The sequence below is a fragment of the Ochotona princeps genome, chromosome 1 (assembly GCF_030435755.1).
Source record: "Ochotona princeps isolate mOchPri1 chromosome 1, mOchPri1.hap1, whole genome shotgun sequence".
In the NCBI taxonomy this organism is placed as follows: Eukaryota; Metazoa; Chordata; class Mammalia; order Lagomorpha; family Ochotonidae; genus Ochotona; species Ochotona princeps.
Window position 1 is genome coordinate 83,134,111 of NC_080832.1, and position 17,846 is coordinate 83,151,956.

The following is a 17,846-nucleotide window of genomic DNA, read 5'->3' on the forward strand; positions in this document are numbered from 1 at the left end:
CAAACTGTCTACTTCATATAATTACATCTGACATACATAATATTAAGAATTTTCATGTGATCTTCACAAAGTGTGGATAAAGATCCATATTTTGTGGATGAGAAAATAAATACTCAGATAAATGAAGAGTTTCATACAGAGTTGGCAGAGTTGAGATTATCTCTCAAATTGCCTGGCTCTTGGTCATGGAATCTATGCACCGGGCTTTTTGCTGATGTTCGATGACTGCTGCTTGAAAAGCTTCCATCTGAACTCTTCAGTTGAGAGAGAGCCTGAACTCACTTTCCAATATAGCTCTCAGTAATTTTTTTTCCTTTGTAATGGATCAGCAAACATTTCTAATGACCAACTGTTTATTCCAATCTCCTCAGAGAAATTCTCTTATTATAATTAATTACTCAAAGCATCCTATTTTATGTGGTAAATCCATTTAAATGGATCATATCTCTGCTATATAACCATCAGTAATGATTTTGAAGCTTACAATGAAGAAAAGTGATCTAATTACATTCCCTTTCCTGAGATTATCATTAAATAAATGTATGCCAAGTAGAAGAGCTAAAAACTCATAAACTGCTTTGAAAAATTGCCTGGAAGTATCTATTAAAGATGAATATCTACATATTCTATGATACAGCCACACATTTCCAGATATATACTCAGCAGATATGCATACATGTGTTTACCCAAAGATATAAATCCTATTTTGATTTAATAAGCAGAAGCTGAAATTGCTCAGACACCTATCAACTGTAGGGATAGACCTGGGGCATACAGACATATTGGAATGTGACGTGGCAATGGTACCTGGTAATTATGCTCAACATGAAAAAAATTCGTATGAATATGCTGAATGAATAAGACACAAAACATTTTTGTGCAAAACCATAGGAAACTAACTTAGGATATTAGAAGGTAGCACAGTGTAACCTTGTGGGACAGTGAGTCAGAGAGAATACATCAGAAATCACTTTTGGGTTAATTTGACTGCCGGTTATGCAGAAGTAGTCAGTTCTCTTTTGTATGTACGTTACACTTCAATAAAATGTTCATCAAGTGACATAAGCAATAATAAAATGTATATTACAACTTGAGAGATTAAAAAAATACTGTAAAGGCAGGTTTAAAATACTGTAGCGTAATTCCTTGTCTGGAGGGTTGCTTGCATGGCTCATGCTGGTTTAGTCATAACCTATGAAACTGTGTTAAGAATTGTGGCATCTTCTAGATACTAAAGAATAGCATCTTGAAATGTCAGCTTTTACAAATATGCATGATTTATAGAGTGGTAAATGGAAGTGCATAGATTTAACATGCACTTTTGTAACAGAGATGTGGAAATTCTACAATGTATGTGAGGGCACACAAGAATATTTTAATTAAACAATTTCCATAGAAGCCATCCCACGCACGTGAGCTTTGGTAGTTTGGAAGCGAGACCCATGTAGAACGAGCAGCATAGAGCAGGCCTGTAAGCTATTAGACACCAGTGGAAGACATCCAAAACAAAAACAGGACTCAGGCATTCCCTTACCTGTTAATGCTATGAACAGCTGGGGGTAACCTGAAGATTTTCTTTATAATAAAACCTGGCTTCCTGCTCTCTTCTCTTTCTTAGCAGGATGATTTACATAGGTAAACTTTCATTTGCTTTATGATTGTTCCCCTACAAAGGCCTTGTAGATGATGTCCAGGAGGGGCATCTGGCTCTGTCAGTTAACAGTAAAAATGGAGGTGGACAGCATAAGGCCTCAACTCTCATAACACCCTACTAAGTGTGTCCCAAACTTAGTGCGCTCTCCTCTCTCCACTAACTGCTTCCAGCAGATGAGTTTCAAGTCTACAATCATAGTCTGATAGCTGGTGTTCCTATATTGAAAGACAAAATGATGTAGTGGTTGGCAATAGACAAATAAGGCCCCTGAGAAATTTCTGTTACCACATGGGATATATGTTCTAATTTATATTTACTGCAATTTACATGAGATATATACTCGAAAGGATAGTTCAATAAGAAGCAAGACAAAAACCATATTTAACATTTATCAGGCAATGTGGATGTTCTAGGCAATTAATCAAATTGAATATATTTAATTATAATATCAATATAGTTAAATTTTTAGGGAGTAGTATTTATTTTGCATTGACTGGATGGTATGATACCTGGAAATGGCTCAAAAATTTCAACTGACCATTCAAATAATTAACAGGGAACATATTTTTCAACATACATTGTTTTAAATGTTAGCATCCTGAAAGACTTAGGACGTAAATCAGCAATCCCATTTCCCATCACTGTACATGCTAATTTTTGCTAAGTGGCAACTGCTAGGATGCTTATAGTTGCTTTCATTTTTAATAATTCTTATATTTAAGAATTATTCTCACACTTGTTTGATAAAAAGTTTATGGAAAATAGAATTAAAAGTTAAGTTTATTTTGATGCAAAAATGTTGTGACTTTTGCAAATGGTATCTATTCAATTTTGTCACAACTATTCTCTAGAAAGACTGTCTTATCCAATGAATGTTCTTAGCACCTCCATCAATGATCTATTTTTTTTTAATGATTAATATAGGATTTATTTCAGAAAGAATACATATAGTCATCATTGCTGGATTTAGTATGAGATGCTAAACGTTCGATCCAATTTTCCCTCCTGGATAAGTTTTTCTTTCTTATCCCTGTCCGTCTTGAAAACATAATACAAGAAATACAGGGGCCCAATTCCAAGCAGAGCTCCTAAGAGTGAGTTCTTGGGAGTGGGCCTGAAATTTGGATAGATGTTTGCTGATCTCGCGTATGTCCAACGAGTTAAGGCAGGATCTTTGATGAGCCCTCGGCGTTTGGGATTGTTGTACTGAAGCAAGTATTCGCGTTTAAGCCGGGCTCTTATGGCCAGCCGCTCCGCTTGTGCCTGCCAGGCTTCCGGAGATACGTCGTATTCCGCCGGGTTGAGGGTAGATGGCAGAGTAGCCAGGCCCGACGGATGATATTTGGGAAACGCCATCTTGGCGACTGGCGCACAACTACGCCTGCGCAGCTCCAGCAATGATCTATTGGCTGCAGATGTGTGGTTTTACTTCAAATGGTCTATGGGTTTTTAAAAATTATTTATTTTTATTGGAAAGTCAGATATATAGGGAGGAGGAGGTAAAGCAAGATCACTCCCCAAGTGGCAGCAATGGCTGGAGCAGCGCCATTCTGAAGCCAGGAGCCTCTTCCAGGTTTCCCACGCAGGTGCAGGGTCCCAAGGGTTTGGGCCGTCCTCTACTGCTTTCTATATTTGGATGTTTCAATACCAGGTGTGTGTATATATATCTCTCTGTATATATTTAGGTGTCATTTCCTTTTGCTGTACTGAATCCTTTATCATTATATCTTGGCATTCCTAATTTGATTTTGCTGCTTTTGATTTAAAACTGATCTTATCTAATCAAAGTATAGATGTTCCTGCTTTCTTTTGGGTTCCAAAAAGAATTTTTAAAAATAGAATATCTTGCTCTGTCACTTTCAGTGTTAGAGGTGAAAATGAGACTTCTTTTTTTTTTTTTTTTTTTTGCGAGTAGCACATAGTTTGGGCCTTTAAAAAATCCATTTAAAAAATTCATTTGATCATTTTACATTTTTTAATTACAGAATTTAGTTTGTGAAAATTTAAGGTAGTTATTGATAAGCAAGATCTTATTGTTATTTTGATCCTTGTTTTGTATTTTTTTATTGTAGTTGCTTTTTTTTTCAGATATTTATTGTATTTTTGTTGGAAAGGCAGATTTACAGAAGGAGAGATAGAGAAAGACCTTCCATTTACTGGTTCACTCCCCAAATGACCACAAAGGCAAGATCTGAGCCGATCCAAAGCCAGAAGCCAGGAGCCAGGAGCCAGGAGCCAGGAGCTTCTTCTGAGTCTCCCTTGCTGGTGCAGGGGCCCAGGTCCTTGAGCATTCTCTGCTGCCTTCCAAGGCCTAAGTAGGGAGCTGGATGGGAAGCAGAGCAGGCAGGATGAGAACTGGCACTCATATGGGATGCAAGTGCTTGTAGGCAGAGGATTAGCCAAATAAGCCATCGCACAGGCCACAGTACCCTTCTTTTGTTATTTTGAAGTTGCCATGGTTAATTGGCTTTTTTCTAGTGATCTGTTTTGGTTCCTTGCTTATTAATTTTGACAATTCTAAACAGATTTTTGCTTTGTGGCTGCCTGTAAGCTTACAAATATTTTTTGACTGTAACAGGTTATCTTGATTATAAAAATAGGAAAAAAGTGAAAGAAAAAAACAGACAAAATAAATGCTAATAAACCACTCTATGTTTGTGCTCCTTTCTTCTCCCAATTTTGGATTTTTTTTAAATTGCAAAGTCAGATATATAGAGAGGAGGAGAGATTGAGAGGAAGATCTTCCATCCGATGATTCACTCCTCAAGTGACTGCAACGGTCGGTGCTGCGCTGATCCAAAGCCAGGAGCCAGGAACTTCTTCAACTTCTTCCAGGTCTCCCATGCGGGTGCAGGGTCCCAAGGCTTTGGGCCGTCCTTGACTGCTTTTCCAGGCCACAATCACGGACCTCGATGGAAAGTGGAGCTGCCGGGATTACAACCGGTGCCCATATGGGATCCCGGGGCGTTCAAGGCAAGGACATTAGCTGCTAGATCACCGCGCTGGGCCCCAATTTTGGATTTTTTGATGTTACATATGATTTCTTTCCTTAGTGTCTGTTTCCTAACAGTTTAGTGCAGGAATTATAATTTTAGTCTGAAGTGAGATATAAATGATTTACACTTTGTATTTGTAAAATTAGAGCGTTCTTCATTTGTTGGCATAATTACTCCAACCAGCAAATATTCTACCTTCTGACATTTCCTTATTTGGCTCCAAGTCTGTCTTTAAGTTTGAGAAACTCCTTTTAACATTTCTTGTAATGTAGGTCTGATGACAATAAATTCTCTCAGCTTTTGCTTGTCTGGGACTGACTTCATCTCTCCTTCCTGTCTGTGGGACAGCTTTGATGGATACAGTACTCCTGACTGGCGATGCTTTCCCCCTGAGGATTGTGGAAGTCTATCCCATTCCCTTTTGCCCTGTAGGATTTCTGCTTCCTTTTCCCTGCAACTTCAAGCATCCTCTCTTCTTTAAGCATGACGAGCTTGATTATATCTTGGATTATATTGATTGAGTTGAATCTGACGTTGAGTCTTTCCTGTACTTGCAGAGTTGTATGTTTAAATTTGGGAAGTTTTCTCTCATTATCTTTTTGAATGTGATTTCTATCCTTTTGGTATTCTCAAATCTCGCTTGAATCCTAATACCTTTAATATTAGCTTTTTAAATACTGGAATACTCTCATAGGCTTTCTTCATTATTTTTTCCTCCTCCAACTGTGTATTGTCAAATACTTTGGGCTCACTGATTCTTTCCTCTTTTCAGTCTGTTCTGCTAATGATGAATGATGCCTTCCATAGCATTTTTAATTTCATTTAGTGCTTTTTTTATCTGAAGGATTATTTGATTTTGTTTGATTGCTTCCATCTCTATCAAATCTGTTAGAATATTAAATTGTTCTCTCTTGAGTTTCACTGAGTTTCTTTATATAAACTATTTTAAATCATTACCTGAATATATAGAAATTTTAACTTTTAGATGGCTAATTTCTAGCATGTTATTTGTTTTTTTAAATAAGGTTCCCCAAAAACTTATGTCTGCACATGAAATAATTTGTTTCAGTTAGTTGAGTTCATTTGTGGCTATACTTCTAGATATCTTAAGCAATTTCTTTTGCTGCTAAGGTGGGCTGTCTGCTGCTGAGGTGTGCTCACGGCCTAATTCTGCACCTATCAGCCACTGTTGTTGCTGGCCGGGGTATGAAACTGCTGAACCAGGACCATGAAACTCCACTGGGCACTGAAGCAGGTCCAGAGGCTCAGTCTCTAGTCATTGGCCTGAGGACAGGTATCATTACAACCTGCACAGTGCTGGGTTTCATCAATCTGGTAGTGAGTTCTAAAACAGTTCAGTGATTCCTTGCTAATGCCCAAAGTTGTATGAGAGGAAAATGAGGCAGCTCTTCAGTGACTCCAGCAGGCCACAAATGAGTCACAAACGCATCTCACAACAGAATCTGTGTAATATTGGGGATATATATGAGATCTTGCCAGAGGCGAGTGGGTTCATGTGCCAAAACAAATGCGTCTCACTAGGGTTCAATTCTCTGCTTAAAATTGGGGCAAGTCCAGAGACTGTCCAAAGATAGGCACTGGCCTAGGAATGTAAACCATTAGGACAGTAAAGCCCAGCACTGGTTTCCAAGACACCTACTCATAGACCATTAGTGTCAGTGAAAGGTTGGAGGAGGATGATAAAGGTAGTGTCCTGGTTTCTCAGATCCATGCTATACTGATTACAACATCCCAGGATGCCTTACAGGTTCATCCTAGGGTGGCAATGACACACATCAATCAGCCTCACCCATCAAATCACAAGTGTGTCTGCCTGATGCCCGGCATGGCTAGAGCTTCAGTCTGTGAGCACTGGCTGGGAGAAGAGGTCTTTGGGCTTTATCTTGTGCCAGGGCCTGGCAGAGGGTCCTAAGGTCTCTCTTCCAGCCTTTCTACAAGATGGAATTTTGTTTTCTGTGGACAGTTTTGGGAGGAGTGATGGACATTTTTTACTCTGTATGTAAGATCCTGGAGGCAGGGCCAACGGGCTCAGCATTACTGAATTTTTTCACAGAGAGCCTGGTGCTAGGACTGAGTTGAGGCTCTTACTCCCCAGTGTGAGCGATCTGCCCATGTTGGAACTGGGGGTGGAGAACGACACGTTCTGATTTTTTTCCGTTCTGATTTTTTTCAAAGTGATTTTTTGTGATCCTAACAGGACAGGGTACTGTGGTCTTTTCCATGGCTTCAACAGCCATTGGGAAGGTGACTTGGTGTGTGTGAGTGGCTGCTCATGTTGGTCTCTGTAGGGACAGTTCTGGAACTTCTTACTAAGTTGCGATCTTGGCCTGTCCCCATTCTGATTCCTGATCCTTTGAGTATATCTTATTCAGAAGGCATTTGGGATTACAGGGGGATCATACTTTTTTTTTTTTTTTTTGGCAAGTGTTCTAATACTTTCCTAGGCTACTCTTGATGTGACATTTTTGGTTTACAGTACAAAGTACTTGGTATTCTCTCTTACTGTGACCACTCCTATTCTCCAGTTCTGGAGAATCATAATACTATATTTCATCAGTAAAACCCTTTCACTAGTTTCCCTCTTCTCTTTTTGAATTATGTCTCTTTTGGGGGCTTAGATATCCTGAAAGTTTTCTTACATTTGTTTCCTCTTATTTCCCATACCTGCCATTTCATTCTCTTTCCTGTGAGATTTTCACAATTTTATCACCATTTTCATTTTTTTCTAAGGCCATTTTTTATTCATCTAGGATTTTTCTTTCAAATTCATTTTATTTATAGCTGAACCAGTAAAAACGGTATATAGTCTCCACAAATGTGGCTTGAGCTTATAGATTGCTATCTTTTCTTTTACATAAATGGAGAAAGAATAAGTTACTTTGCTGGAGGAAGCCAAAGTTTTAAGACAGTGTCTGTCTCTGTCTGTCTGTCTATCTATCTATCTATCTATCTATCTATCTATCTATCTATCTATCTCATGTTAGGTTCTTCAAAGCAATATTGTCTAATGTCTTTAAATAAGGAAAATTTTTTTATTGTTTCATTTTATGACACAGTTTCATAGGCTCTAGAATTCCCCCAACTCCTTTCCCAACCCTCCCCCCATATTGAATTCCTCCATATTGTTACAGTAGTACAGTTCATAACCAGTCATGATTCCTTCATTGTGGGCATGGACCATGCAGAGTCCAGCAAAATAAGGAAATTAAGTGTGTCTATTAGCATTTATTTTTCAAACTTTCTCTTAAGCTCTCTATTTCTTTTCCTAATAAAACATTTTTGTCTCCAGTCTGTACTGACCCATCCTCTCTAGAAAGAAACCTCTAACAACAGGGAACTTCTGAAGAATGTGAACCCCAAAGCTCTCAGAGACAGCTGGGAGGCAGGTGGGGGGCAGAGGGAATAAAATAGAGACAAAAAGAGTGAGACAGGGAGTCTCTTGCAGGCCAGAACTCAATCTGAGTCCTCCGTATGTGTGGCAGGGGCCCGATGACTTGCGCATCAGCTGCCGTTTCCCTGGGTATGCATCTGTAGTGGAAGGTGGAGTGGAGGGCAGAGTCAGGACAAACCAGGCATTCTGGATAAGATGTGGGTAACTCAAGTGGCAGCTCAACTGCTCTGCCAAACAGCACACCACGCTTTTTGGAAGGACTAATGGATTAGGTTTCATGCACCAGGAATTTAAGTCCTAGCTCCTGTTAGCCTTGTGCTGAGGATCAAGTGATATTAAGTATTAGAAGTACTCTGCAAAGCATAAAGCACTTCATGAGTCTCGGACATTATTAAAAGTTGTGACATTTGGGCAGGTATTCAAAACATTACTGAGAGCTGGTTTCTTTCCCCAGACTGCTCCACTTGAAAGGAAAAGTTAATTTAAAGGAATCAAGTAAAAATATTGACACAGCTCAATTTGCTGAAAGCTGATGGGATTTTAAACTTTTTGATAAAATTCTGAACTTCTGGATAATTAAGTTCTCTCATTAACCAAATGGTAAGGCAATTTGGACATCTCAGTTTCTCTTGTAGATTTTGGCTTTAAAAAAAACGAGACTGCTTTTTTCGTGTGTTCACCAAGCCAAGTCAGATTTGTTAGGTCAGAAAATGAATTCATCAGCAAATGAGGCTTGCTTTTAAATCCAGGGCATCCCTAAAAATAAATTTCTATAATATATAATCAAGTCTTACAGCTCAAACTCTGTCCAAAATTACAACTAGGAAGAACAAAAAATTACTAATCATATTATTATTTTTATGTGTAATAAATTAATTGCATTTGGATGAGTGAGCTTTTTAAATTAGTGAATTTACTCTGATTATAAAACAATGATTAGATTTTAAAAGTGTTCTTGAACATTCAAGTGTTGCACTCTGTATTATTTTTTGTTATGAACAATACATAAGTTGGATTTTTCAACAAAAGTAAAATTCATTATTTCATTCCATTACTACCTATAGTTGTACAAGGTAATTTATTCACCTATCATACAATCAATCTCCACAAAATACGATTCTAGGCCTCGAAACAGCCTCTGCTCCAGCTTTTATGGACTACCTGTGACAGAAGCCCTGCCTTGCTACAGCTGTGGACATACAAATACCTTTGCTCCAGTGACTTTCTGCAGGAATTGTAATTTATTTTCAAGTCCGGTAAGAAGCTGTTTTTTTGAGCAATTTAGTAGTCAACACTGATAACTGAGGTTAGATCAGGAAAGTGTTTGCTTATTCTCCATTTCTGTCTTGTGCAATTACGGTAGCCGGTGCCCACTTAGAGCTACTGAACACTTGAGAAGTGGCTAGTGGCACTGATGAACTGAATTTTTAAATTTAATTAATCTAAGTTACATAGATATGTGTAGCTGACCTGGGAAGCATGATTTTATATCCTCACAACTGACACATGCATAAGAAACTTCTTGAAAAACTTACTTTCTAACAGAACAGCGGATATTCTAAAATGTATTATTGGTTCCATATGTAGACAGGGCTTGGTGCTCAGATGGCAGAAAAAAAATCCATGCAATAGCTTATGCCTTTGAATATTGGAAAACATTGTTCCAGAATAAAGAACAGTAAAGGGAAAAATTATTACAAGTATAGAAGCATGTAAAACGAGTGAAGAAACACTAACTGGGTCTCAGTATATTTTGTGTTTGTGCTAAAGCATATTATTCTTTGTGCCTTCATTCTGCTGACTAATGTTTGGCATCAGATCCTAAACTCCTACTACTTAGGGGTATTGTCTCTTAAGAAAATGAAGTTTACTTTCTTTTCAGTGTTTCTTAAAACCTTGAAATCTTAAACTTTCAGTGGTCTGCACTGGAAGTCACCCCAATGGTCCACTTTATTGCTATTCACTTCAGAATCTCTTGATAGTAAATTAATATTCTTACATAGTCATCAGATGCAAAAAAAATGTCCTTCATAATATCATGGAGCCACATTCCTCCCACTGATTCTTGCTCAGCTTCTGCTGCAGGTAATGCATGGAACATCCACAAAGACCAAAGCTGCTGGCACTTTTTCTTTTATTTTTTAATAAAAAATTCCTCCTACTCAAATATTCAATTTAAGTTGAAACAGAAGTGGGGGGAGGGAGGGGAAGAGAGAAGATGGGAGGGAAAAAAATCGCTAACCTTATGGAACTGTATTATAAAAAATAAAAATAAAACAGTATAAAAAATTAAACTGAAACAGTATGCTTGTTACTACAGCAGAAATAAGTCTTCTGGCATATTAGATCACCATCCAAATCCCTAAGCTTAGAAGTTCTGCAGCTTTAACTACTCAGAAGAGAAGAAGTTTCAGGTTGTAGAAACATGCCACCTATAATGAAATACCATTTCCACATTATAGATCACAAAATATATTTCGTTGTTCTTAACTTATTTCAGGAATGGTCCTACAACCAAAAGGCGTGGATGGCAAAGACAGTAGCATCCCTTCTGTGCTGAAGAAAATTCCGAGTCATTGAAAACAAAATGAAATGCTCTGCAATGACGATATGTTATGAACTAAGTTCAAATAATACACTTCTTATTTCATATTTTCTAACACTGATGTGTTCCATAATTCCACTAGCTCTTAAAACAGAATGCCTATTTCAAGTTACTGCTTTGGGTGGCACAAAAGCAGTTCCACAGGTACCAAACCTTGGCATTCTAAATAAACACGCTGTTCTTCAGAACAGGGGCATACGTCTGGCTGGAGAAAGTAATTGTAATGTAGGGAACAGTGTTGTGTTCTGCTCTATCACTTAATGATCAATTATGTTTCACCAAGTAATTCATAAGACATCGCAGGTCATTCCAGAAGCAACATAACTGCTAACCTCTGCATGGCCTGTCTGGTATAGTTAATTGAGATGAACAATGCCTGGACCATTTCCTGAAAAAGATAGTTTTCTGTTTGGGAAAGCAGGGTACCTGCTCAATATTAAGATTGTACACGGTATCTGCTCAAATTCAAGACTGCATACTAAGTTTTGATTTCTTTTCTCTCTCTCCTTTTTAAAATGGAACTAAACAGTAGCTCTACCAAGTAATGGAAAATAGAATTTGGAAAATGACCCCAAAGGGACTCAAGGAGATGGATGTTACCATCTAATGATTACACTGACACTTACCTGAATGAGGTTGGCAGCTGGGTTCCTTCTTTTCTCAAAGTGCTTCTGGCGGTGCTGTTCCTGTACTTTTAATGCAAAACCTGAGCCAAGAATGCCCTGGAATAAAATACAAAAATAAGACTCAAAAATTTCAAAAGCACTGTGAAATAATACAAATATTAAAAAAAATTTTAAAACAGATCTGAGGGAAGACAAGCAGTATATAACCTGTCCATAAGCATGTTCTTATTAAAACAAACATTATTTATCTCTATTATAATACCATCAGCCAGTGGCAAGTTATGAGGTACTGTTAAGAGATATAGCAACTTCTGTTCTTTAGTAATTCAATTAGATATCACCACTTACTTTTTACTGTGGTACAGTAAGAGGCAGCATAATTATAGATTAAAAGCCATATATGGCCTTCTCCATGACATTTATTTATGTCAAATTATAATGAGTGGCATAATCCAGTATTAGAATTTGGAGGTTATGTGTCATGGTGTTTTAGACAGAGCTGCATTGTAAATGTGGAAGAGCTAGATGCTCATGGATGTGGACATGGGAGTATGTCTAGCATTTTAGGACACCTTGAAGTTGTATTTTCCATCCACGAAATGAAGAAGAATGTTTAAAATCTTTTTTTTTTAAGATTTATTTTTTATTTTTATTACAAAGTCAGATATACAGAGAGGAGAAAAGACAGAGAGGAAGATCTTCCATCTGATGATTCACTCCCCAAGTGACCGCAATGGCGGGTGCTGTGCCGATTCGAAGCCAGGAGCCAGGATCTTCCTCCAGGTCTCCCATACGGGTGCAGGGACCCAAGGCTTTGGGCCATCCAAGACTGCTGTCCCAGGCCGCAAGCAGGGAGCTGGATGGGAAGTGGAGCTGCCGGGATTAGAACTGGTGCCCATATGGGATCCCAGCGCTTTCAAGGTGAGGACTTTAGCTGCTAGGTCACCGCACCGGGCCTGAATGTTTAAAATCTGTCCTGAGTGTAATTCTTCATGATGCTAGTATTCTGTACTGACCAAGATAAAGTGAAGCTGGGGGTGGGGGTGTGTTGTTATACAGATGAGACCAACAAATACTCAGCTCTGAACACATGTAGTATTTTTCTGCTTCTACAGTGAAGACTAAATCATGGATCACTGCAACGCACATTTTGATTTCCTTCAGTTTTAATCTCACATATCAGAATTCTTTGCATTCTTGGATAGACTCACCTACTTAGATCTTGGGGTGATAATATTAGTGTTCCTCCCATGTTACAATATGATTATTGGGGCTAGTTTTACCTCCCTTTTCTTCAAATTGGTCTGTCACAATTCTTGTTCTTTAATGTTTTACCCTCTTTTCAGTTTTATTTTTCTAATATCCAAGAAACCAAGCTGCTTTGTCTCATATTTGGGATAGCTTTCAGTTTCCTAAATTCAGTCCCTGCACCTTTCCTATAACTCTCAGATTTATAAGTATGGGACTTGTGGTTTCACTGCTTTCAAGTGTGTGGATTATACTTGCTAGCTATAAATTATTAGCTTTTTATTAAACTTCAAGGAGGCTACCCCTTAGGTTAGAGCTGGGCATCTGAAAAGCACTAAGTCACTAAGTCAGTGTTTGCCGTAGGTAAGCAACTGCTGCTTTTCTTTAGGTAGTTCAAAGATGGTATTGGCTGCCTGGAGAGGTAGTGGGCTTTTCATCTCTAGGAGGTGTTAAGTCTCAGCTGGATGACAACTTGGCTGAGATATTTTTGGCTTCTAGATAGCCTTTAACTTTCCTTTTTGCCTTGAGGTTTCATAATTCTGAGCACATCTTGGACAAAACGCAGGCAATAAGTAATGCAACCAGGCTAAAAATATACAATTCTACAACAACGCTATTTGATGTTAATGTGAAATGATCTACTCCATTATTAATTAGGACAAGTGATTGAACTATGAAATTAGAAATTACATCATAAGCTCTGTTTTCCATCTCTTTTTTCAGTGGCTGTCTCATGCTCTCCAAAGGTCTGAATCACACGCAGGCTGTGATTGTACAAACTAAGCTTTATAAAGTCTGGAATCTATGGTCGGCTTTGCAGATTTAAACATGATTTTCCTCCACCTAGAGATTATACAATGACCCTCCATTTGAAAGTTTTAACTTTTTCTTATTGAAAATCATTTAGGAAAACAAACTTACTGCTTTTTAATGTAATTTTCCTTGAAATATTAACATGTAGCAGAATAGAAAGCATTCTAACTTATAGTATATATTTATAATGTGTATTATGCATACATAAATTATATGCATATAACCTACTTGGAGATGAGTAGACCTTACTACATGGAGATGAGGTTCAGGGTGAAATCTCTTTTGGAAAATGAAGATGGGCCCTATGCAGCACCAATTTAGCATCTGCTAAACAAACTAAAATGTGCTGAAAATCACGTTGGCATTGCTTAGAAACATACATTAGTAGATGGCAAATGTTTGCTACACATCTCTTGCGCCAGACTGTACATTGCAGCAGTTATTAAACAAGGCCTGTTCACTGTCTCATGATGGCTCTGTTCCAGCTTTCCTCCACTCCTCTTTGAATACACAACTCAGTGCACTTAAATAGAAGTCTGGTAAAACCTATTGTGATACATACACACGTACAATGTGGCTAGTCTTTGGACATATGTGCCATCTTTTCAAATTTCAACACCAAGTTTTGCGAATCTTTAGAAATTGAGTTTTGTTTGTATTGGTTTTCTATGAGAACAATACTTAAATGTTTGAGTTTTAAGTTTGAATGCTATGCTGTGAGATGCTACACAAACACCAACTTGGAAAGAAAAATCAGGTTTTGGCAAACATTTAACATATTTCCCTTCAAAATCTTCAAGATTAAATAAAACCATATAAAATTTTAATTTTGTTGAAGGAATTTTCAAGAATGACTAGTTAGTCTCCCACCTTTAACTTAATGTAACAATACAGTTTAACCTCTTTGGAATGGTCTAGGGCTTCACTATGTGGTTCAGGCACTTCACTGCACTAGATATAGCCAGCTTCCACACATAGGTTGCCCTTAATGGTAATTGGCCCCAGGTCTTTACACTTTTTGAACACTTCCATTTGCTTGCTTCTTACAGATTTTGTTCTCCTTCCCTTGTTAGGCTCTCACCACCTCTTCCTGTTGGTTTGTTCTATCATCCTGTTTCTACAGTTGCAATTTATGGTTTCCAAACAATTGTGAAATGGTGGAGTCAGCTAATCAGAATTTCTTTGCTAATCAGATTCATGATTACAGCTCCTGAGGCTCTTTTCTGGGGCAGCACTTACATCACTGTATATTTTAATAATCCAGGGTTACCTAACTTCCTGTTCACATTCACTAAGTCATAGAGGTTGCCATACATGTGGCATAAGAATAAATATAATCACAGCGCAGCACATATTGTGTGCCATTAGTTTGGGAATAAAAATCCAAACTGCATTTTACCCTTTTGAAAGGTATTTTCCTGAAGGGAATCTGATTGCCGAGTGAATCTCTGCTCTGTATAGGGGTTGTTGAGATAACCAGATGAGTTAATTTTGGAAAATGGAAAGTTTTCCTGATTTCCTTTCAAGTATTATGCTGTACCAGGAAACATGAATTCCTGGATTCATATAAGAAAATTCAAGTAAGATCTATTGAGAGACTTCTTAGTAAGCACATGACTTACAGCATCATATTGGCTTTTACAAAATTTCTCTGAGATTAATCATTCTTCTTCCACTCATTAAGGAAGGAATATCACTATTTGAGCTAACTGTGTACCCTCAAGCTTCACAGGGTGGAATTCTGTCCCCCAGTGCATCAGCATACAACCTTATTTAAAGGTAGGTCCTTCCTTACAGGTGTAAATGGTTTAAAATGAGGTCATAAGGGTAGCTTTAATACAGGGTGGGTAATCTTTTGTCAGCCAAGGATGTTTTGGTGTTTGTAACATCCGCAGGCCATACAAAATTATCAATTAAAATTAGCCTACTAGGGCTGGCACAATGGCTCAACTAGCTAATTATGTGTCTGCAAGCACTGGCATCCCATTAAGGCATCGGTTCGTGTCCTGGCTGCTCCACTTCCCATTCAGCTTCCTGCTAATGGCCTGAGAAAGCAGTAGAGGATGGCCTAAGGCCTTGGGACCTTGCACTCATGTGGGAGAACCAGAAGAAACTCCTGGCTCCTGGCTTTGGATTGGCTTACATCTGGCTGTTGTGGTCATTTGAGGAGTGAACCAGCAGATGAAAGATCTTTCTCTATCTCTTCTTCTCTCATAAATCTGCCTTTCCCATAGAAAAAAAATAAACCTTTAAAAAAATTAGCCTGTACAGATTTATTGAATTCTGAATCCTGATTGCAATTGCTTTGGCCAGACAAAACGATTTCACAGGTCCTAAATGATCTGAAGCCCAGACCCTGCTATTCGAAAAGGGTTGCTGTTCTTTTAAGGAGAAGAAAATAGGACATAGATTATGTGAAGAAACAGGCAGAAGGGGACCCTCCACAAACCAAGGAGAGGCCTGGGCAGATCCTTCTTTCATGGGTCTCAGAAGGAAAAAAATCCTGTCAAAAATCTTCATTTTGGGTTCTGGCCTCTAAAACTGATAGGCAATAAACATCTGCTATTTAAGCCACGTAGTCAGTGGTACCTTGTCAGGGCAGTCTTAGGAAATGAATACAGAAATGTAGTGAACAATAAAATCAGAATTCAACTGTGGGGTAATGTCTAAGCCTAGACATAATTTTTAAAAAAGATTCACTTATTTATTTTCATTGGAAAGGCAGATTTACAGAGAGAAGGAGATACAAAGATCTTCCATCTGCTCATTTACTCCCCACATGGCTGTAGTGGTCAGAGCTGAGCTGATACAAAGCCAGGAACTTCTTCTGGGTCTCCTAAGCTGGTGCAGGGTCCCAAGGACTTGGGCCATCTTTCATTGGTTTCCCAGGTCATAAACAGGGAGCTGGATCAGAAGTGGAGCAGTCAGGACATGAACTGGCACCGATATGGGATTCTGGTCTTGTAGGTGGAAGATTAGTTATCTGAACCACCATGCTCGTTCCTAGATACCATTTTTCAAGGTTTTTTTCCATGACTTTGAGCACTATCAGCTGAAACAGCTGCACTATCTGGAGTTGGGCGTTGACCATGGAAGTAGTATCCTTTGCATTCACTCATGGGTAATAGCGACATCCAGGGAGCTAAAATCTAGTGCTGAAAGTCACTACTTGACCTCCCTTCTCCTTCAGCATCCTGTGGAGGGGTGCTCTGCAATCTCTGTTTAGCAGAGGCTGTGCTGTGGCATCAGCTTGTATCTGGAAAAAAACATGGCTATTTTCCACAGGCCAGCCTGCTGTCAATGCCTTAAAACTCCTTTTTGTTGGCTCCCTCGCCCTTGTGCGCATGAGTGGAGAACCTGGGGTTGGAGGGAAAACTGTAATATTTTGACCAACTACCTTTAAAGAAACAAGAGTAAAATGATCAGAGTTGCAGGCTTTATCCATTAAGCAGAAAATAATCACAAGCCTGGAGGAAGATAAATGTATCCCTCATTCTGATAAGATGCAGAAACTGCTCATTAAGAAAAATCGATGATGATGACATAAGGAATAAATCATCGGGCATGTTTCAGACCCTTTAAGGTCACATGCCTTTCACTCAAATGGAACCAAGGAAAATACTTCACTTGGGCACATTCGTCTTTTCAGTGGCTCATGGTATGATCCAACGTGCAGCCATTTGTTTAAAAAGAAAATATCTTTAAATCTTTACAAATATTTTAAATCTTTTTGTAGCATGTTGACTGACTTGTGGATGTCATTAGAATTCTAATTTGGCCACAAAGACCAGGATAAGATTAAATTCTCATATTAAGTATTTTCAAGGGAGGATCATTATTTGTAAACTGTCTGCCTAAATATATTTAGAACAGCCAATATCATATTAGAAAAATTATAATTTTAAATGATACATTTTCCCAAGCATACCAATTTGCAAGATCTCACTCCAGTAAGACCTAATTTAAGATGCTTTATTGTTGTACAGATACTCACAGCAGGAAGTGCAAAGAAAGAAATGCCAAGGAGTGCGAAGCCTGCGGATAGCAATCTTCCCAGCCAAGTTAGGGGAGTTTTGTCTCCATAGCCGATAGTTGTCAATGTAATCTAAAAACAAAATAAATAGAATGTGTAGCTTAAGAAGTTGAGAGGAAAGTTAGGATCTGTGAACAGAAGGCAAAGTCACATTTCCATTAAATCATTATTCAACAAGTGTCGTCGGTGAATTTTATTACTGTGCTCTCATTTTCCATGACGCATAACAGAACTTCACTTTGTTTAAGGAAGGGAATAACCTACATACTTGTTCCTTCCTTATAACACAGTTTTCCATCTTTTCTAAGTGGATTCATAGAAATGTTATTTAAGCAAGTGGATAACCATCATTGCTACAGAACTGATAGTGCTGTGGATTTAGGACTGGATCTGTACACAAAACAAGTTTGTGTTCATTAAGCCTGCACATTCATTATCTTGGAAGGCATTTGCTTCCCT

At 38.3% G+C, this 17,846-nt stretch overlaps 2 protein-coding genes across 2 annotated transcripts in view; both read right to left on the minus strand.

Annotated features, from left to right (window-relative positions):
• The window catches only part of KCNQ5 (potassium voltage-gated channel subfamily Q member 5), a 558,133-nt gene that overhangs the window by 69,823 nt on the left and 470,464 nt on the right, over positions 1-17,846 (minus strand). The window contains exons 6-7 of the mRNA XM_004580459.2: positions 17,349-17,459; positions 11,294-11,389 (exon numbers count right to left, since the gene is read on the minus strand). Of these exons, the coding sequence (XP_004580516.2) occupies positions 11,294-11,389; positions 17,349-17,459 (207 nt within the window). The remainder of the gene's footprint in view (positions 1-11,293; positions 11,390-17,348; positions 17,460-17,846) is intronic.
• LOC101529843 (NADH dehydrogenase [ubiquinone] 1 beta subcomplex subunit 4-like) lies at positions 2,556-3,039 on the minus strand. Its single transcript, XM_058661470.1, has one exon. It carries the CDS (start codon positions 3,008-3,010, stop codon positions 2,621-2,623), a length of 390 nt encoding a protein of 129 aa, XP_058517453.1. The 5' UTR covers positions 3,011-3,039; the 3' UTR covers positions 2,556-2,620.